At 36.4% G+C, this 23,577-nt stretch overlaps 1 protein-coding gene across 8 annotated transcripts in view; it reads left to right on the forward strand.

The window, feature by feature from the left end:
- LOC131433138 (short neuropeptide F) overlaps positions 1 to 23,577 on the forward strand; it is a 91,760-nt gene that overhangs the window by 57,769 nt on the left and 10,414 nt on the right. For 5 of the 8 annotated variants that reach the window (XM_058599973.1, XM_058599977.1, XM_058599975.1 and 2 more), the window contains 6 exons: positions 1,991 to 2,161; positions 3,500 to 3,667; positions 5,018 to 5,185; positions 14,275 to 14,442; positions 17,002 to 17,172; positions 17,232 to 17,417. In XM_058599973.1, the coding sequence (XP_058455956.1) occupies positions 1,991 to 2,161; positions 3,500 to 3,667; positions 5,018 to 5,185; positions 14,275 to 14,442; positions 17,002 to 17,172; positions 17,232 to 17,417 (1,032 nt within the window). Of the gene's footprint in view, positions 1 to 1,990; positions 2,162 to 3,499; positions 3,668 to 5,017; positions 5,186 to 14,274; positions 14,443 to 17,001; positions 17,173 to 17,231; positions 17,418 to 17,466; positions 17,644 to 23,577 lie in introns of those variants that run through there. The other 3 variants (XM_058599978.1, XM_058599980.1, XM_058599979.1) reach the window with 3 other exon arrangements.

Consider the following 23,577-nt stretch of genomic DNA (forward strand, 5'->3'; position numbering starts at 1 on the left):
CAAACATCATTTTCGTTCACCTCCACTCAAAATAATAATCATGTTATAGTTACGTGAAAAGTTATGTGAATATTTTCCACCCTACTTTTCACGTAGATTTTAATGGACTGACATTTAAAAGCTGTTTAATGCATAATCCAGTAAAAGTTACGTGTTTCATAGGTAAAATGTAATGTGCTGCTCATATCACATTTACCAGTTCATATCAAATTTAGATACCAGAGAATTATTATTTTATATATTGGTTAAAGTCAAAAGGGAGATTTCAGATTCTTATATAAATCTAGGAAATGAAAAATAAAACATTTATTTCAGAAAATTAGCATAGAATTTCAATGGCTGAAAATAAAAAGCAACTAATAACGTGGGATCTCGAATCGGCAAGCCTTCAGAAATCGTATTGTCACTGCCATCCAACCGAAGCCGAAGTCGAGATACGAGAACTCCCACAACACTACCAATGCAGGTTGAAGTCGCAATACATGGTTCCAGTGTCTCTAGCTTCATACCGATTTTGAACTCGTTTTTCGGTGGACCAACGACATGTTTGAAGCATTCGGAAGGAGCGGCAAACTTCCGAAATCACGCAGACACTCGGTCCAGTTAAACACATGGAAACTTTCATACTGGAATGGTCTGGTCGATGTATAGTAAAAAATTGTAATTAATAACATTTCTCGCAAATATTTACACTACTTACAATTTGAGAGCCACTGTTCGCCATTTTCAAAATCGAGTTTTTCACACTGGAAATTCACGTAGATTGTTTTGACGTTTGGTCAATTCACATTTGAAACCAATTTACGTGATTTTTTAAGTAAATCGAACGTGAATTTTTATTTGAGTGTACTCTTCACATCCGTTCCGAAAATAGCCATATGATGCGCGGTTTCCACATTCATTACACAAAACTTTTTTTACGAAGTAAATTTCAAATAACGTAAACTTTTTTTACGAACTACCTCTTTTTACGAACCCCCGTTTAGTTCGTAAATGGAGGTATCGATGTATATGGGCTCGTTTGTTCGCGCCGGATGGTATAATAAAACTCACTAGTTTTTCGTTGGATCTGTTAGTAGAATATTGTCACTAATAGTACCGTTTAATTTCACGATGTTACGTCATTACACTCTCACAAAGTCACTATTTTCACAGTCACTATTTCCACAAAAGTGTATCAAACTTCATAATACAGATACGTATTTTGGAATGTTATTTACATCCTCAGTGTATCGTAACAAACTTAAAAAACTTTTCTGACAACCTCAAAGTCATAGTAAATGGATTGTTTCGAAATATTTTGATGAATATTGAAAAAAAGAAAACCCAAAAATGTTTTCTGAACGAAATGAATATTTAATAAAAATAATAGTCTCAAGGTTTGAAACATTGAAATTAATCTGATAACAGAAACTAGGGAAAAATAACTCCTGCAATTGTAATTTCTCACTACACGGAAGTAGAATTTCCGGATCCAGAATTGTAGAGTTTTAAATCCAGCCATATAACTTTTTCAAGTGACGATGTAAATAGAACAACAAACTCGTTTAGACTTTACCGGTTTCGAATTCCGTAAGTGGAGGTTACAAACTCCAAAAATAAAATGAACGAATGAACGGCTATTTCGGCTCTCGGCTCTAGGTTCCGGAAGCAGCGTTTGAAAACCCAAATAAAACGCACACCGATTTGTCTGAAATGGCTTAAGGCTCTGAAACAGATAATAGTTCCAGGAAGTAAAATGAGCAAATAAATTGGATGGGAATGTAATGAGAACACTAAAGCGTTGGTTTCAGCCATACTTGCGATGCTCTTGTGTACTGGAGTATTGTTTCATAAAAAAACAATTCTGTTTACTTCATGTAAGGTCATTCGCAGCGGTTTTCTCTTTCAATCGCTCCAATAATTTACGCTAATACTTACTAATTTTGGTTATCGATTTAAACAACATCAAACATTATTGAATTAATTTCTTCTTCAAATGGTCACGCAGGAAGATGACACGACGGATTCGGATACGATACGCCCACCACAGAAACGAACACGGTTCGGTCGACAAGAACCGATGTTGCCAACGGGGGAGGATTACGATGAAAATGATCTAATGTCCTATGATAGACGTGAACCATCAAAACGATTTCGTTGGGGCCGCTCAGGAGGAATGGTAAATACCTTTTTTCGGGTTTTGAACATGTCTCGTAAATCTCTATCCGTATTCAACAGTTCCCCGCAAATGATATTATGCAACAAAAGTCCATTCGAGCGCCTCAACTGCGACTTCGATTTGGTAGAAGTGATCCCATCTGGGCTGTGGATGAGATCCTAAAATCCCATAGATGCTATTAAATTTTATCCTGATTAGACTTCCGGGTTAGGCCCCGGAATTAAATAATTTTTGAAGTTTTCAAACCATCCATAACAAGAGTGTGTTTTTACAAGTGACGATTTGAAAGGAATAACAAATTCTATTTGAATCTACCAATTTCCGATCCCGAAGTAGAATTCAGAAACTCCAAAACAGGATACACATAGATTTCTCAGACTTCAATTGACCGGTTTCAAAGTTTTTCCTGCACTCTTTCTGTCCGATAGGTGTTAACATTTTGATACGGAACCCAATTTGCAACTCTGTATAGCAAAAACTGTGTGAGGCGAAATAGTGCGTACTAGTGCGAAAAGAAGTGATCCGAGATGACCACCTTATTCCGTCTCGTAAAAAATTGGAAAAATCTTCTAGATTTACCTCAAAATTATTCCAATTTATAGACCATATTAGTTAATGTTCATACAAATTTATTTTGGCTCTCGATTCTTGGTACTGGAAGTGACGGTCGAAAAACCAAAGCGAAACTAACATCAATTTCTCATATATGACTTAAGTCTCGTTAATAGGTAATAGTTCCAGGAAACAAAATTCGGTGAATAAGGTGGACGGAAAAGTAATGAGAATCCTAAACCGTTTATGATTTTAGTCACGCTCTTGCCGACGCCACGATCTTTCCGACACATTTGGCTTCATCATTCTGTGCTCTGGCGTATGATAATGAATCCAGATGGATATCAGTACTGAATACGCATGAGAGGTGCCAAGCGACGGGATATCTTTCTCATCTACATAATCTCTCCCAAACTATAATGTAAAAATCTGTTGCATCTGTTAGCTCACGCACCTCCACTTTCCGGTCATCCAGCACCATTTTGTATAGCTTTGACACTGGTTTGTGTAACTGCATCGCAGGACCAACCGCTGCGAGCTTAATCTAAAGTCCTGTTTCACCCACAACGAAACTCTAGAAATCATTATTGCACGGTGTAATCTGAAGGAGCATTATCTTCACAACATTTATTAAACTTATTGATTTCGGGACTTACTAACAATTTTCTAGTTGGTCCCAGCTCTCTAAGCCTCCTGAGATCATGAAAAGTTTTAAATGGGAAATCACTGAGATTCGAACAACATTTTATATTGAACAATCAATTTCTTCTTCAAATAATCACGCAGAAAGATGACACGATGGATTCGAGTGCGATACACCCACCACAGAAACGATTACGGTTCGGTCGACAAGAACCGATGTTTCCAACGGGGGAGGATTACGATGAAAATGACCCAATGTCCTACGATAGACCACCATCAAAGCGATTTCGTTGGGGCCGCTCAGGAGGAATGGTAAATACTTTTTTATCGGGTTTTGAACATATCTCGTAAGTCTCTATCCATATCAAACAGTTCCCCGCAAATGCTATCATGAAACAAAAGTCCATTCGAGCGCCTTAACTACGACTTCGATTTGCTAGAAGCGATCCCATCTGGGCTGTGGATGAGATCCTAAAGTCCCATAGATGCTATTAAATTTTATCCTGATTAGACTTCCGGGTTAGGCCCCGGAATCAAATAACTTTTAAAGTTATCAGACCATCCATAACAAGAGTGTGTTTTTACAAGTGACGATTTGAAAGGAATAACAAATTCTATTTGAATCTACCAATTTCCGATCCCGAAGTAGAATTCAGAAACTCCAAAACAGGATACACATAGATTTCTCAGACTTCAATTGACCGGTTTCAAAGTTTTTCCTGCACTCTTTCTGTCCGATAGGTGTTAACAATTTGATACGGAACCCAATTTGCAACTCTGTATAGCAAAAACTGTGTGAGGCGAAATAGTGCGTACTAGTGCGAAAAGAAGTGATCCGAGATGGCCACCTTATTCCGTTTCGTAAAAAATTGGAAAAATCTTCTAAATTTACCTCAAAATTATTCCAATTTATAGACCATATTAGTTAATTTTCATACAAATTTATTTTGGCTCTCGATTCTTGGTACTGGAAGTGACGGTCGAAAAACCAAAGCGAAACTAACATCAATTTCTCATATATGACTTAAGTCTCGTTAATAGGTAATAGTTCCAGGAAACAAAATTCGGTGAATAAGGTGGACGGAAAAGTAATGAGAATCCTAAACCATTTATGATTTTAGTCACGCACTTGCCGACGCCACGACTTTTCCGACCCATTTGGCAGATCATTCTGTTCTCTGGCGTATGATACTGAATCCAGATAGATATCAGTACTGAATACGCATGAGAGACGTTTAGTGACAGGATATCTTTCTCATCTACATAATCTTGCCCAAACTATAATGTAAAAACCCAATATTAATCATTGTTGCATCTGTTAGCTCACGCACCTCCACTTTCCGGTCATCCAGCACCATTTTGTATAGCTTTGACACTGGTTTGTGTAACCGCATCGCAGGACCAACCGCTGCGAGCTTAATCTGAAGTCGTGTTTCACCCACAACGAAACTCTAGAAATCATTATTTCACGGTGTAATCTGAAGGAGCATTATCTTCATAACATTTATTGAACTTATTGATTTCGGGACTTACTAACAATTTTCTAGTTGGTTCTAGTCTCTAAGCCTCCTGAGATCATGAAAAGTTTTATATGGGAAATCACTGAGATTCGAACAACATATTATATTGAACAATCAATTTCTTCTTCAAATAATCACGCAGAAAGATGACACGATGGATTCGAGTGCGATACACCCACCACAGAAACGATTACGGTTCGGTCGACAAGAACCGATGTTTCCAACGGGGGAGGATTACGATGAAAATGATCCAATGTCCTACGATAGACCACCATCAAAGCGATTTCGTTGGGGCCGCTCAGGAGGAATGGTAAATACTTTTTTATCGGGTTTTGAACATATCTCGTAAGTCTCTATCCGTATCAAACAGTTCCCCGCAAATGATACCATGAAACAAAAGTCCATACGAACGCTTTAACTACGACTTCGATTTTCTAGAAGTGATCCCATCTGGACTGTGGATGAGACTATGAGGGATTGAAGCAAAAAGTTCCAAAGGTAGAGATCGTTTTTTACCTTTCTTCTTTTGGCTCTACCAATTTCCAGTTCCTGAAGTAGAAGTCCGAAACTCCAAAACAGATCACACATAGATTTCTCCGAGATGAGAAGAACGATTTTCACAAATGATAAAATGAATTCAATTGAACGGTTTCACAGTTTACCCTGTAGTTTTAAGTTAGTCGTTAATTAAGATTAGAAAATACCCTTGGCATCTTAGAGCTTAAGCAGTGTACCTAAAAATATATTATACTATTGAATAAAAAAACAGTTTACCCTGCACCCTTTTTGTCCGATAGGTGAACATTGTGATACGCGGTCCCAAATTAGAACTCTGTATTGCAAAATACTGTGAGAGGCGAAATAGTGCGTACAAGTGCGAAAAAAAGTGATTCGTGTTGGCTACATCATTCCGTTTCGCAAAGTATTGAAAAAATCTTCTAAATTTATTTCAAAACTATTTCATATTAGTTAATGTCCATACAAACTTATTTTGGCTATATCGGCTCTCGATTCCGGGTCCGGGACTTGCGGTCGAAAACCCAAAACTCTTGAATAGATAACAGTTCCAGAAAGCAAGATCGGGTGAATAAGGTGGATAGAAAAGTAATGAGAATCCTAAACCGTTTATGGTTTTAGTCACGCTCTTATGTACAATTTTTGTTACGATAACTAATTCGTGACTAGTTTGGAACCAGAAATTTTATTGATTGTTACTAGCATCTAACCACTTGCGTCACTCAAAAAGCGCAGTTTCTACTAGTTTCTAAGTCGGCTAAGAATAAGTTGTCGCTACGTTGTTATGCCATACTGAATTAACTTATCTTCCCATAACATGAAAATAACTTGTTTCCAAGTAAACTAGTTGAAACTTTGCCTCCATCGACATTATAAACATTGAATGAATCCAGAATGTTTTTCAATCATCAAAAAAAAGGCAGTATAGTACTTGAAACTTCAAAGTTCAAATTTCACAACGAATTTACAACTGTCGAGCGGAATTCAATTTAACCATCCGATAGCTATTTGAATCAATTCAGAAATTGTATTTTATAATCTTGTAATATCTATGTTACTGCTATATCAATTCAAGGTCACGATTTACATATACGCTTACGTGTTTATAATGGTTTCGCGACGGAAAATAAACTTTTTTTCAACTAGTAGCTAAAAACATAGCTGTGATTAAAAATATTGAATATTCTTCGGTGTTTTAGTTCTCATGACATTACTTTAATGTCCGTCGTTTCAAGCGACAATTTAAAGTTCTATTCACTCATTACCCAGTAATGTCGAAACTGCAAATCGGATCGAATTTGAATCTAAATGTGTAATAATCGATTGAACATTCCATAAGATGTCGAAATAAGTTCCACTTTAGAGTTTACAGTTATTTACGATACTACCAGAACCAGTATTCAGGAACCAGCATAACCAAAGACGATTCGTATGACGTATGTTCGTATATGACGCATAAATTACATCTTCTATATCTGTATGAATTTTAAAAACTCATCACCCTGTAATTCCAGAATCGAATAAAATTCTTCAATTTTGTAAAAGAGTCCTTTAATTTGAATTGTTGTTCCTGAAATTCCATTTTGGCCTTTTTTGAGAAAACGATTAAGCTTTGAGTTTTTTTTACTGGAACCGGAATTCTAAAATCGGTGTAGCCGTAGTCAGTTAAATCCATCTCAGGAGCTCTTTAGTTTACACTTGATTCAAACTTTTTGAAAATCAGTGTAGACATCTTTGAGAAATCGTAGTACGGATTAAATTTTTGGGTACAGAATCGAAAACTGAATACCGCTAAAACTGAAATAAGTTTATTTGGTTGTCGACTATCCAAATCTACATACCCAATAAACCTGATAAATTTATGTGAAATGGACATTTTTATACAAATCACCCTGTATCACCTAAACCGGAAGTTGGATCTGACTAAAAAGCGAGATGTTTTATAGGTTCTTAAGACTCTTTAACCTTTTATGATTCCTGTATTTCATTTGAATCTTAGATTGGTTTAGCCATCTACGAGAAAAATGAGTAACACTATTTTAATTTCGTTTCACATATCATCCTGTAGTTCCGGAACCAGAAGTCGGATCCAAACGTAATTCAGGAACCTTGTCTAGGAGCATACGACTTTTCATATGAATCTGAGTTTGTAGAACACGGTTGAGTCACCTCAGAGAAAATTGAGTGAAATTATTCATCACACACGCATTTGCTGATCTCGACGAACTGATTCGAATGGTATATATCGAAAATGCTGCCATCATCTGGTTTACATGTGTCATATTCGAACAATAATATTTTGCCAAACACGAACCGAACTAAAATCGATCCGAGGCAGAATTTCATAAAAAAGTATACTGTACACAGTCTTTTTGGTACTTAGAAACAATTGTATAAAAAATCGTGTTTTGCGTTGCTCCCAAACATTACTTTGTCATTCAGCACTCAAAACTCTTACTATTGGAATAAGGTGAAAAGTCGCTTACACATTAATATCGATATCTCCTATAAAAATGGACGGATTTTGACAATCTATGGCTTGTTGGATAGCTATTACCGTGCGGAATCTTTCTGTTTTCAAGGTCAATTGTGACAGATATTGTCAAAAAACTGAAAATTTTGACAAAAAACTTCGTATAACTCAAAAAGTAAACATTCGATCTCAAAACCATGCGTTCAGGGTGAGGGGGAGACCTTTCATTTGCGACTAGTTTGATCAAAATCGGTCCAGTCATCTCTGAGATCTCGACCTTTTTGTTGACAACACACATACAGACCCACTCACATACAAACACGGACATTTTCTCAGTTCGTCGAGCTGAATCGATTGGTATATAACACTCGGCTCCCCGGGCCCCGGAAAATTTATCTAAAGTTTGAGCGAATTCTGTACCTATTTTTGCCTTTCTCATATAGAAGGCTATGTAATAACTGTGAAAACCGACTTTTTACCCGAGGCCCAGATGGCAGAATGTCATATACCATTCGACTCAGCTCGACGAACTAAGCAAATGTCCGTGTTTGTATGTGAGTGGGTCTGTATGTGTGTTGTCAACAAAGAGGTCGAGATCTCAGAGATGACTGGACCGATTTTGATCAAAAATATGCACTCACTTTTCTCGGAGATGGCTAAACCGATTTTCACAAACTTAGATTCAAATGAAAGGTCGCATAGTTTCATAGCCTGCCATTGAATTTCATCCCGATCCGACTTCCAGTTCTGGAGATATATGATGATATGCACAAAAAATTGAAAAATTATGCACTCACTTTTTCAGAGATGGCTGAACTGATTTTTACAAACTTGGATTCAAATAAAAGGTCTTATGGTTCCATAGCTTGCTATTGAATTTCATTTGGATCTGACTTCCGGTTTTGGAGTTACATGGTAATATGTCAAAATTTGCGAAAAAGTGTGCATTCAATTTTCTCTGAAACAGCTCAACCGATTTTCGCAAACTATGATTCAAATGAAAGGTGTTATAGTTTCCTACAAATTTCTAGAACATTTTATCCAGATCCGACTTCCAGTTTCGGAACTAAAGCGTGATAAGTGGAAAATTACCAATTTAATTAGTTTTTTTACAAACGATGGTCAAAAACATGTACAAATCCCATAAAACTGTCTGATAAATTCTTCTAGTTTCAAGAGCTTGTTAGTTTGAGGGCATAAAAGCTTAATTCGGCACTACTGATCCCCCTTTTCATGTTCCGGAAGCACCAAAAGTGGTGCAGAAAAACTTAAAAAGTCGAATTCACTTCGATTTCTCTGCGATGCTTGAACCGAATTTCACATATCTTGATTCAAATAAAAGCTCATATTATCCTCAAAGCTATTGTGAAATTTCATCCGCATCCGACTTCCGGTTCCGAAGTTACAGGGCGATGAGTGTCAAAGTTTACATATCGCCATATAGAATGACGATACACCCAAACCTCCGTTTACGAACACTTTTTCTACGTTACCTCTTTTTACGTAACTCTTTTTACGAACCAAACCCCAAATAACGTAATGTTTTTTTACGAACCTAATCCCAAATAAAGTAAACTTTTTTTACGAACCATCTTCGTAAAAAGAGGTTTTGGCACCCAATGAAAACAATTTTCGGCTCCATAGAAATTACTACAATATGGGTATTTTCGGAACGGGATTGATGAGTAGATGATGGAAAAAGATGTTTGAAGTGGTTCGGAAATCCAAGATGGCGACTTCCGGTTTATCGATATTCCTTAAAAACCTTTACAATGTGGGTATTTTCGGAACGGGATTGATGAGTAGATGACGGAAAACGATGTTTGAAGTGGTTCGGAAATCCAAGATGGCGATTTCCGGTTTGTCGATATTCCTTAAAAACCTTTACAATGTGGGTATTTTCGGAACGGGATTGATGAGTAGATGACGGAAAACGATGTTTGAAGTGGTTCGGAAATCCAAGATTGCGTCTTCCGGTTCTTTGATATTGCTTAAAAACTTTTACAATATGGGTATTTTCGGAAATTATGTTTGAAAGCGCTTCAAAAATCAAAATGGTGAGTTCAGTTGTATCGGCATTCTTTGACGATCATTACGATATGATTATATATCGTTTAAAAAAAGTTATGCTTCAGACAAAGGTTTTTCCTGCTAATCATTATTGTTTGAACATTGTACTATATTTTCGAAATGACCATAACAAGTAGACGTCTGAGCAGCTATAATAATTTTATATTGTTATAGTTATATTGTATGCTTTCAATATTTTATTGAACAACTGGAAGTCTCAATCTAATATTTGGAAGCAAACACAAACATTAATATTTAGTTTCAAATCAATGACCGTGTTCTCAATTTTTTTTATTTTCAGTGCTACACTTATAATTTCAGTTGTTTTTGTGTATGTGATAAAGTCGAAAAAAGTACTGTTACTCTCATCACGACACGTTTGTTTTTATTTAAACTTGTCAAAATCTCATGTCAACTGGCCCGTCGGAATATGATTTAACATTTTGTAAGCCATTGAGAAAAAGGGATATTATTTGGCTCAAGTGGTAAGAGTCAGTTAGACAACCACATGACACTGAATTTCTAACATTTATGAGCAATTCCAGGAATAAATAGCAGATAAACTGACAGGATCGACTTTCTCCGAATCGGATGAAACAATGTACTTCTCTTCTTCCTGATAAAGGAACCTTTTCGACTCAATATTAATTTTTAGAATGTCGAAATTTAAAACCGTAACTAACCAAAACATCGTTTTCCGTCATCTACTCATAAATCCTTTTCCGAAAATACCCACATTGTAAGGGTTTTTAAGGAATATCATCAATCCCGTTCCGAAAATACCCATATTGTAAGGGTTTTTAAGCAATATCGATAAACCGGAAATCGCCATCTTGGATTTCCGAACCACTTCAAACATCTTTTTCCGTCATCTACTCATCAATCCCGTTCCGAAAATACCCATATTGTAAGGGTTTTTAAGCAGGCCTTATGCACGCGCTCTCTTTATTTTGCGCTGAGACAAACTTATTCTCATTCTCATAAGACAACCACGCGCATGCGACGTACTTTTGCCGCTCTCAAGAGAACTCTTTGGCACATTTACGTACCGCACCAGAAACTGATGCACGCTTCGTTATATAGTCTCATCGCATTCTGCCAAGAACGAGGCTCAAGCGCTTTCGTCGCATGAGATAGCGCGGCGCACTCGTTTCATGCGATCTACGAGCGACTTGTACGTTATTTTCATCCTCTTCATCTCTTCCTTTAGGATAGGACACAAGTCGCACGAACCGCTCTAGCCACGAAAAAATAATTATAACAGCAGCTCTTACTGTGGCTCACATAGTACACAAGCTGCGCTCATAAAAAATCTCGTGCGCTGTCTCGTGATACCAAAGCGCACGAGTCGCGCGCAGAATAAAATGCGATGCTCTGAAATTTCAAGCAGCACATCCCGTTTTTATGTGCTCGCTACGCGTCTCGTACACGCTTTTGGTTTGCTCTTTTAGTCGGCGCTCACGCTCACAGGATATATATGCGACACACACATTTTCGGTGCGCTCTCGCTGTCGCATTTGTGCACGCATGAGCATTCGGAAGGCCTGTTTTTAAGCAATATCGACATACCGGAAGTCGCCATCTTGGATTTCCGAACCATTTCAAACATCGTTTTCCGTCATCTACTCATCAATCCCGTTCCGAAAATACCCATATTGTAAGGGTTTTTAAGTAATATCGATAAACCGGAATACGCCATCTTGGATTTCCGAACCACTTCAAACATCTTTTTCCGTCATCTACTCATCAATTACGTTCCGAAAATACCCACATTGTATAGGTTTTTAAGGAATATCGACAAACCGGAAGTCGCCATCTTGGATTTCCGAACTACTTCAAACATCGTTTTCCGTCATCTACTCATCAATCCTGTTCCGAAAATACCCATATTGTAAGGGTTTTTAAGGAATATCGATAAACCGGAAGTCGCCATCTTGGATTTTGAACCGACCCCAAACATCATTTTCTTGCACCTATTTATCACATCCGTTCCGAAAATGGCCATGTGATTGGGGGTTTCCACATTCATTGCACAAAACTTTTTTTACGAAGTAAATTCCAAATAACGTAAACTTTTTTTACGAACCAAATCCCAAATAACGTAAACTTTTTTTACGAACTACCTCCATTTACGAACCCCCGTTTAGTTCGTAAATGGAGGTTTCGGTGTATGTACCACAAAGAAAGAGAAAGAAAACACAAAACAAACGATGTCTGCTTTGTTCTATTTCGTGCACGCTATGAAGAAATCGAAACGGTTACGGATGTCTACTACTAGTATGTAATATTGGTAAATGACGATGCTGAGGTTGATATAAATTATAGCTTTCTTATGATCCTTACGACCGAAGGAATAAACGAATGTCAGTGAATTCAAATTTTTTTGAAAAAATATGAAATTTTTACATCCGGTAGTGCGTAATACCGTGCCGGTGGTGTATTGATGTCAATAATAATAATAAAAATAATAATCCTACTACATGTTTTATGCCGTTGATTCATGCTGTTTAGCTTAACATACATATGCAGAAGTAACAGTAACACAGGTTCGCTTCGTTTGTTAGATTTCATTTGATTGGTTCAATCGAAATAGAGCATAAATAGTATGTTTAACTACGTTTAAAACTGTTCCGATTTTTGGGTCATATTTGTTGCTGACAAACAAACCAACTTCGGCTATTCCGGCCGTCTGAATCCGGTTTCGGAAGTATTGGAAATGGTCGAATGTCAGTCGAACTCACTTTCCTTCAAGATGGCCAAATCGACTTTCACAAACATATAGGTTCAAAGGAACAGTCATATAGTTTCATACGGAATTCCTAAATTTGAAGTGGATACTACTTCCGGTTCCGGAACTACAGGGTAAACAGTATTTGTAGAGTTTGTTAGATTAAGTCCGAACACACTTCCCTATTTCTATTCAATGAACAGTTGTTTTTGCGAATTCCACTGTAATATTTTTTTGTTATGAGTAGTATGAGAAAGGCATCATTACACCACTAGGTGGATTAAAACAGGTTTATATATATATATATATATATATATATATACATATATATATATATATATATATATATATATATATATATATATATATATATATATATATATATATATATATATATATATATATATATATATATATATATATATATATATATATATATATATATATATATATATATATATAAGGGACAACATGTTCGTGATTTTGTTGCAACATAGTTAGCACAGCACAGTGATTCAATATGTTTGGATGTTTGAAATGTTAGTAACAATAGCTTATAAATTATAATTAATTCAATATGACAAAAAGATGTGGTGATTGGAAACCTGAATAACTACTTCGTATGTATTCGTATACGTTATGTTATGAAGAAACATTGCTGTCACCTTGATTTAACTAGTATAACATAAAATACATGTTCCTGTTCTTGTTACAATGTTACAACATAGTTTGGACTTAGTCGTATCAGAACTAGTTACGGATTGCTACTTGGGCTGGAGCATTCTCTCGAAAACCTTTTTTTCCACTGCATGTGACACCATTCGAAGCGATCTCGTCCTTCAATCGTTCCAATAATGTACGCTAATACCTACTGTCAGTGGTTTTTCCTTTTTGAAGGTAGTCTGTCAAAAATGTAGCATGGTAATAACAGAAAACCGACGCCACGATCTTTCCGACACATTTGGCTTCATCATTCTGTGCTCTGGCGTATGATAATGAATCCAGATGGATATCAGTACTGAATACGCATGAGAGGTGCCAAGCGACAGGATATCTTTCTCATCTACATAATCTCTCCCGCACTATAATGTAAAAATCTGTTGCATCTGTAAGCTCGCGCACCTCTACTTTCCGGTCATCCAGCACCATTTTGTATAGCTTTGACACTGGTTTGTGTAACCGCATCGCAGGACCTACCGCTGCGAGCTTAATCTAAAGTCGTGTTTCACCCACAACGAAACTCTAGAAATCATTATTTCACGGTGTGATCTGAAGGAGCATAAACCTAACACCATTTATTGAACTTTTTTTCACATGCCGTTTTTGCTCTTCATACAAATAGTTACTTAGAGAACAACAATTTTTTTTCTAATAAAAGTTTATATGCACAGAAAATGCATGTGTAAAATTTATGTGCCAAAACCAATCGCCGAAGGTGACTGATTTCGGAAGAAGCTAAGAGACCTCGATCCTCCATATACGTGACTTACTAACAATTTCTTAGTTGACCCTAGTCTCTCTAAGCCTTTTGAGAGCACGAACAATATTCTTTGGAAATCGCTGAGATTCTAACAACATTTAATATTAATTTCTCCTTCAAATAATCACGCAGGAAGATGACATGATGGTTTCAAGACCGATACGCGCACCACAGCTTCGACTACGGTTCGGTCGACAAGATCCGATGTTTCCAACGGGGGAGGATGTCGATGAAAATGATCTAATGTCCTATTATAGACCACCATCAAAGCGATTTCGTTTCGGCCGCTCAGGAGGAATGGTAAATACTTTTTTTGTCGGGTTTTGAACATATCTCGTGAATCCCTATCCGTATCCAACAGTTCCCCTCGAAGTCCATTCGAGCGCTTCAACTACAACTGCGATTTGGTAGAAGTGATCCCACCGGCTGTGGATGAGATTTTCACAAATGATAAAATAAATTCAATTGAACGGTTTCATAGTTTTCCCTATACCCTTTCTGTCCGATAGGTGTGAACATTATGATATGAGACCTAAATTGGAATTATGTATTCCAAAATACTGCGTGGTTCCCTTATTCCAATTCGTAAACAATCGGAAAAATCTTTTTGAAGTGTCTCAAACCTATTCCAATGTATAGGTTATATTATTATAATTATTAATGTTATTTTATTTCACTCCGGTTTTAACCATTAATCGTCATTCACAGGGGGATACCTAACGTTAGAAAAACCAAGTGAATAGATAATAGTCCAGAAAGTAAAATCGGGCGAATAAGGTGTATGGGCAAGCAATTAAAACCCTAAACCGTTGGTTTTAGTCATGCTGCCGTATACTAGGGAGTTCTCTCGAAAAAACGGTTCTATTTACTACATGTGAGGCCTTTCGAAGCGATTTCGTCCTTCAATCGCTTCAATAATGTACGCTAATACTTGCTGTCAGTGGTTTTTCCCTTCTCGAGGTAGTCTAATAAAAGTATACCATGATAATCTACATAAGCATAACACTTTTCCGAAGTGCGCTGGCAGTCGCCTTATTAATACTTAAAACCATGTACGGCGCTAAGTGACAGGATGTCCTTCTCATCTAGAGAATCTCACTCAAACTGTAAGGGCCCAGTCACTCAAAATGAAAGGGCTAAATCATTCAAATGTAAGGGCCCCGTATTAATCCCTGTGGCTAATGTTGAAAAAAATTAAAATTTCTAAAATCACATCTAAATTTTTCGCCAATGATTTTTTTAAAGAATAGTTCAATACTGACTTTTTGCAAACGTGATTCTCAGTGAAACTGATCTCACATGGCAAAAAATCGATTGCGAAAAGTTCACTAACGAACATTCTCCTCGATAATATTTAGGAAAAAGTTCGCACATTGAATAATCTGATATGATTTTCGAACAGAAGATTTTTGGGAAATTAATTTTCATAGTTACATCTCAACCCTTTGCACAATACATGATGGAAAAATTCACCGATGAACAAAACCTTCACCTTTCTGAAAATGTGCAGTGCACGTAGGGTGATAATAAGATAAATGTTTAGCTCTTGCTATTTGATATAGTTTGATATATTTGATCTTGCATTTTATATAGTTTTGACACAACGAAACTCTTGAAATTATTATATCACGGTGTGATCAAAAAGAGCAGTAGCTTCACAAGAGATATTAATCTTTTTTTATTTTTCATTTCTTTAGCGTTTTGGCCCTCTATACAAATAGTCATTGATAAAACGAATATTCTTTCTCTAATGAAAGTATACGGGGCATTCCACGCAAAATCAGCCACCCAAAAATTTTTTTGTTTCATCTATTTTTTTTTTGGTAAAGAACTCGAAAATATTCGATACGTATTTTTTTATTTCAATGTGGTACGTCAAATTTTCGAGATATGATATTTTTAAATTTTGCGTTTTCAAAAAAGAGCCTTTTCTCAATAGCCTATGCTGTAAAATCTAATAAAGATACAAAAATTCGTCCAAGACATGAAATGTGCGTCTTTTCCTTAGCTTTCAAATAAGCGTCACTCTTCAAATTATTTTCACATTTTGAAAATATGAAGTTTGTTTTCGAGCAGTGAAAGAATGCATGAGCAGCTCAGCCTTAGCCGAAGCAGAAAAAAAAGTCAACGCCGGAGAGCTCGGATCGGTCCGACCGGCATAATGCGGATAGCCTTTTAAGCCCGTATCCGAGCGAATTGCGCTGCGGTACGCTCCGCGCATGCGGGTCGTAATTGAAAATTTCACTGATCCGATCTTTTTACTCTAAAACTTTGCCAAGATTGAGTTAAACCCCTAAGGCTTCTTTTTTCAACAAAAAAAGAAAAAAAATTAGACCCAAGTTTGAAATTTTTAATTTTTAATTTTTTTCATTATATTAACTTTAAAGGTTGTTTTATGGAATCACTCATTTGAAAGCTAAGGAAAAGACGCACATTTCATGTCTTGGACGAATCTTTGTATCTTTATTAGATTTTACAGTATAGGCTGTTGAAAAAAGGCTCTTTTTTGAAAACGCGCAATTTCAAAAAATCATATCTCGAAAATTTCACGTACCATATTGAAATAAAAAAATAAGTGTCGAATATTTTCGAGTTCTTTACCAAAAAAAAATAGTTAGATGCAAAAAAAATTGGGTGGCTGGTTTTGCGTGGAATGCCCCATATCTAAATAATCGACGAAAGTGTGTGATTTTTGGGCCTCAGTCTCCCATCTACGTGACTTACTAACAATCTCCTAGTTGCCCCTAGTCTATCTAAGCCTTCTGAGAGCACGAAAAGCTTTATTTTGGAAATTTTCTGAAATTCAAACAACATTTAATATTAATTAATCATTATTTTATTCTTCAAATAATCACGCAGGAAGATGACATGATGGATTCAAGACCGATACGCGCACCACAGCTTCGACTACGTTTCGGTCGACAAGATCCGATGTTGCCAACGGGGGAGGATGTCGATGAGAATGATCTAATGTCCTATGATAGACGTGAACCATCAAAACGATTTCGTTGGGGCCGCTCAAGAGGAATGGTAAATACTTTTTTTCGGGTTTTGAACATATCTCGTAAATCTCTATCCGTATTCAACAGTTCCCCGCAAATGATATTATGCAACAAAAGTCCATTCGAGCGCCTCAACTACGACTTCGATTTGGTAGAAGTGATCCCACCTGGGCTGTGTTCAACGAACATCAGCTTGATGGTGACCAAATTGCCAAAGCTGCTCCTGGATCTTCGCCGGCTTCACGAAACGAACATGCTGACGATCCTGCTGAGGTAAGTTACGAACAGTTGATGTTTATCGTGGATTAATATTTAATTTTAGTAAAAAATTCAAATTTATAAATGACCACTTTCTGAGAGTACTACAAGGTCCTAACACAAAGCTTCAGATAATGTATCCAAGAAACTACAAACGAATAATAAAGTGATGTCTATTAACAAAGATTTCCAATGTGAATAATTCAATCAAATATTTGAAACATAAAAACCATTTAATTTATTTAATGATTACCTACTATCATATGCCACAGGCAAACTAAAGCTCAATTTTCCTTATATATATATATATATATATATATATATATATATATATATATATATATATATATATATATATATATATATATATATATATATATATATATATATATATATATATATATATATATATATATGAGGAATTCCACTAACAAATTTTCCATCTTTTTTTTTCACTTAAATAGTCTGGAATATAATATTCGTTAAGTTTTTTTTTATCTGTATATGATACGTGGAATTTTAGAAAAATAATTCTTTGGAGTTTCGCGTTCACAAAAAAAAACCATTTTCAACAGCCAGTACAGAAAAATCTAATAAAAATACAAAAATTCGTTCACGGCATCAAATGTGTGACTTTTCCTTTGATTTCATATAAAAGATTCCAAAAAAAACAACCTTATCGTTCATTCGTCTTCGACTCATCATCAACTTATTGTTGATTTAATGAAAAAAGTTAAAAGTTGATAAACGAATGAAAAAAATCAAACTTGGGCTTAACTTATTTTAGTTAAAAAAGTATCCTTTAGTCAAACAAAATTCTGGGAGAGTTTTAGAGAGGAGATATTAATACTTCCAGAGCAGAAAATGTTTCAATCACGAACCGCACGCGCGAAGTTACCGCAGCGCAACTCGCTCTTGACTCTCATGTTTCGTTACGTTACCAGAAAACTGGAATGGCGCTTGCATAGAAATCGACTTACCTTCACAAAAATAACATTCACTTCATTTTCATCACGACAACATATATGTTTTTATGCACTAATCTAGACATTGTCAGGATAGATTTTTTATCCATGCTTTTGAAGGCGAGATATTCAATGAACAAGTTGAAAGACGACGTTTTCAGCTATGAAATTCTTCCTTCAGAAAAAAGACTCCCGACCGCTAAAGTCAATGAATCATTCTGATTTTTTTACAGAATAATCTAAACTAATTTTTTTTTTTTTATTTTTTTTTTTTTTTTATTTTTATTTTTTTTTTTTTTTTTCATATACCCACCACACTCCCCCACACCAAAAAGCTTCAATTTGAAGCCCCCTGGTAGTGGACGCAACTAGTCTCAGCGGAAAAACAAGAAACAAATAGACACTGGCAATAATAATACTAGAAATACAAATTTAATTTTGATACAAAGTCCGCTGAGATTCTATTTATTCATGGTTTGATGTGCAATTTATTAAAGTGGAATCCCAGTGGAAAAGATTTCCTTTTAAGGGATCCACAATTTAATTACTACGCTATGTTGGAAAGAAAGTACAAATATTTTAGGTAATTAGTTATTAATATGAAATACTGTTGACGATAAATACATTACATTATAAAACAAAAAACTAAATTAGCTAAATATCTCGTTCAGTCTGTGCTTAAAATGGTACTTTAGTCTAGCCGCAAATGTGGCACGATTGCTTATTCCTCGCATGTCAGGCGGAAGTGCATTATATTTAGTTGGACCAACAAAAAGGATCCGTCTTTGACCAAGGCTTGTAGCTGCTCGAACACGAAACAAATTGTTACTACGGCGTGTTGTTCTAGAATGGGATATAGTTGGGAACTGTAGGTTATGGTGTACTGTGGATTTATACAAATTATCATGGATGAATAGCAACGTTTGGACATCACATAAGTATGTTATTGGTAAAACATTATGGTTTCTGTCAGAGTATAACAATATACTCGAGAATAGTAAGGGTTTATTGAAAATGATTTTTAGGCATCTGTTTTGTAGAGTTTGGAGTTTCTTCAGATAAGAACTAGCGGCTCGCCCCCACACCGATACCAAGTAGTTGAGCTGTGAATGGATGTAAGCAAAATAAAAATTTAACTGCACACGCTGGGGAACAAAGGACTTGACTCTCCATAAAACACCGCAGTACGACGCCACGTGCTTGGCAACAAACTTTATGTGGTGAGCCCAGGTTAATGTGGGGTCGAAATATATGCCCAGATACTTGAAATAGTCAACTTTTTCAATAATATTGTGTCCAAGCTGGGGATGATTATGCGTTGGTATAATTTTCCTTGTGGAACGGAAAATCATATACTTAGTCTTTGTGGCATTTAATGATAATAAGTTCGCATTGAAATATTGATCAAGAGTTCTTAAATCACTTTCCATTGAGTTAATAATAGCATTGATGTCACTGTCGGGATAGAACAGAGCTGTGTCGTCGGTGAATAGTCGTGGAGTTCCTTTAAGATGTAAATTACCTATATCATTAATATATAAAAGAAACAATAGTGGACCAATATTACTTCCTTGTGGAACACCAATGTTTATTGGAGCAAGGTTGCTACTGTCACTTTCGATGGATACAAATTGTTTTCTATTAGTCAAGTAACTACGGATAATTGAATTAGCAATGCCCCTGATCCCATAGCAATCGAGTTTGTCCAAAAGTATACTATGATCTAATGTGTCAAAAGCTTTTTTAAGGTCTAAAAATAATGCACCAACTATATTTTTACTATCGATCTCGCTTATAATTTCGTCAACTAATTCAATTATAGCGGTTTGGGTGCTAGAACCTTGTCTGAAGCCATATTGGAATCTAAAGAGGATATTATGCTTACTTAGGAATTCGATAAGTCTAGTGACTAGAAGTTTTTCAAATATTTTGTTGAATACGGACAATGTAGATATAGGACGGTAATTATTACAATCACAACGGTCACCCGATTTGAACACAGGAATGACTTTAGCCACCTTGAGGCAATCAGGGTAGTAACCGGTCTGAATAATTACGTTAAAGCACTGAGAGAGTATTTTTGCGAATGCAAATGAATTATGTTTTAGTACACTGACAGAGACGTTATCAGGGCCGTTACTCTTCTTATTATCCAAACCTTGTATTAACAGTATCACTTCATTTACAGATGAAGGACGTAGAAAAATAGAATCACAAACACGACGAACGTTACTTATTGGACAAAAAGATGAGTTTACAGGAATAGCTTTAGCTAATTCATTACCGATCGTTGGTACTGAACAGATTTGGATAATTTTCTACTGTAAAAAGGTCTATGAATCGCAATAATTGTTGAAAAACTTATACCGTTTTCGTTTATTGGGAGCAGCCCGAGAGCTGGCCCAGAGTGACCCAAACAACTTTTGACATGTTCGTTTTAGCAACCTGGGGTCGCTCTAGATCGGACTGCAATCGCGTAGTTTCGTTCTGAAAATTTTCACGGTTCGCACCACGACATCCATGCGGGTTTGTTTATTTTTTCTTTTTGTTTATGAGTTGTCGTTTAGGGCGTGTATCACGTGTTCGTTTTACTCGGAGTCAGAGTCGGCCGAGTGTAGGTTCAAAAACGAAAACGGTATTAGTATCTATCGCGGTAACCTAGGTTTTTTTTTAATTTTAAATCATTCATATTGATACTAGTGATAAGTTCTCAGATTTTTATTCGCATTTTGGCTTCAAAGAAATCAAATGTTTTCATAAAATCACATGTAATTCAGTCAATGTGTATATATTTTTTTTTTCAATATGCTATTCGAAAATTTCCAAGTGATTTGCAAATGTCATCGATCTAACATTTAAAATCAACTAAATTCTAAATACGAGTGTAACCTCTGAGCAGTATGTAAATTTTCGAAGTTTTAGCTACTTCTGACAAAATGAATCATGAGTAACAAAATAAATCATTGGGACAACCTGTTTGTTTCTTTTTTCTCGTTCATTATAGAAAACAAACAGACAAGAGAGAACAAAACAAAACTAGGTAAAAGAATAGCAAACTCTTCGAGGTAACAGATGCTGAAAACTCAAGCAAATTGGTAAACAAAATAAAACGGATAAAAATATTAAATTATATACAAGGTGCATAATATTATCATATAATTGGAGGAATTGTTGATAACATTTCTTGGAAACTAGGCGGGCTCTCCTGCACACCTATTGGGGATATCCGCCATTAGAATGGCTTGACTAAATGCTATCATGAATTGATTGTCTTGATCTGTGAAAAAATTGTAATTCTTCATAAACCAGCGTCTACGGCAATAAAATCGATGTATTGAATTCATATGCATATTCAACACATATCAAACTCACATATCATTATTCAAATTTTTCTTTCAAATTATGACAAAAAACGATATTTTATTCAAACTAAAAATTCATCCTTTATTGTACGAGGTTAAACTTGAGCATAAAGAAAATCGGATGAAATTTAAGTTCACGAGTTTTCGAACTTTTGATCGAAGGCTCTTCATCAAGTTCCGGACAAGTGTTGCATGTTTTGGACGCTTGAGCCCAAATTTTTTTGAACTCCTGCATGTTCCCAGCTGCCTAACCAGTCTTCTTGAAGACCCTCTTCACGATTGCCAGTAACGTTCGATGGGTCGAAGCTGAGGCCAATTTGGTGGATTGATATTTTTCTCAACGAAATGCATACCCTTTTCCGCAAGCCAATTGAGAGTGGTTTTGGCATAGTAAGCCGACGCCAAATCCAGTCAAAACAGTGGAGGTGTACTATGCTTCTTATATTAAGGCAGCAATCTCTTCTGGAAACACTCAGATCGATAGATTTCTGCATTTATAGTTCCGGTAGTGTTAAAAATGGTTGACAGGAACATATTGCTTACCATACCAGTACCTTTCGACCGAGTTTCTCCACTTGAATCGACCTGTCCGCATCGCTCACATCCTCCCCAACGACGACAGTAAAGTATTGTGGACCTGGAAGGGTTTTTGAGTCTTCTTTTGCATAAGTCTCATCGTCCATCAAAACGCATGCATCCGGACCCCGCAAAAGACGCGAATACAATTTCCGGGCCCTTGTTGCTGCTCGCTTCTTCTGTTTTACACTTTGTTCCGAGATTTTCTGCTTCTTGTAGGTCTTTAGGTGATTCCGCCTCTTGATACGCTGGACCATTCCGACACTCGTTCTTGCTGTTTTGGCAAAATCACGTATTGACATTGATTTGTTCTTCATGATTAGAGATACAACTTTCTGGTCCAGTTTCGGGTTGGAAGAACCGGGATTTCTGCCTCTTCCTGGCAGCTCATCCTAAGAATAATGTTCCTCAAACTTATTAATTATGTTTTTAACACTGGCATGATGAATTCCAAACCGCTTCGCCAATTTTCGCATAGTAATACCTTTCTCACTTAGCCATGTGTCCAGAACTTTAATTTCCACTTCCTTTTCAATACGCGACATTTTGAAAACGCAGAATCGAAAGCTGACAGCCAAACGCACAGCATGCTGCGATCTGAGCATAAAAAACCATCACAAATGCATGCGTACAACACAAATGTATGTGGATAGCTTATTTTCGATACACTCCTTAGCAGCATGCCCGATCCACCGTAACCGCCCAACCATGACCATTGGTCCGCCAAACAACAGTCTTGATCCTCCACAAGCTTGACATAGTACTCTTGCCTGAAGAGAACTTCCAGTTTAATCAGAATTTTGCAGATAGTCGACTTCATGCGACTTAGTAGCCAATTTATACTTGTACTCGGTTCCTATTCCCTCACACATCACACTCTTCAAAGCAATTCTCAGTAGACAGGTAAAGCTATAATCTTATCATGACCCTCTGCGAAATTCAAACGGAGTCGAGTTTTTCCACAATACTCAAACTCAGTACATCGTAGCCATGGCCGTATAAGTTTGTCCGGAAATCCGTAGTCGTGCATCATTTTCAATAGCTCGATAGGTCTCGATCGATTGTGTCGTAGGTGGTTATAAATCAATGAGCATGTGAGGTGTGAGCATATTACATTCGCGGCGCATTTGCAACAGATAGCGAACTCCTGAATCGTAGTGACACAAATTGATATCGCAGGGTTTGGGAGAGTTCATTGTAGACGATGTTAAGTAGAGTGATCGCGCTGTAGTTGCAGCAATCCAGCTTATCATTCTTTTCGTGTACGGTTCC

This window comes from Malaya genurostris, chromosome 2 (assembly GCF_030247185.1).
Source record: "Malaya genurostris strain Urasoe2022 chromosome 2, Malgen_1.1, whole genome shotgun sequence".
Lineage (NCBI taxonomy): Eukaryota > Metazoa > Arthropoda > Insecta > Diptera > Culicidae > Malaya > Malaya genurostris.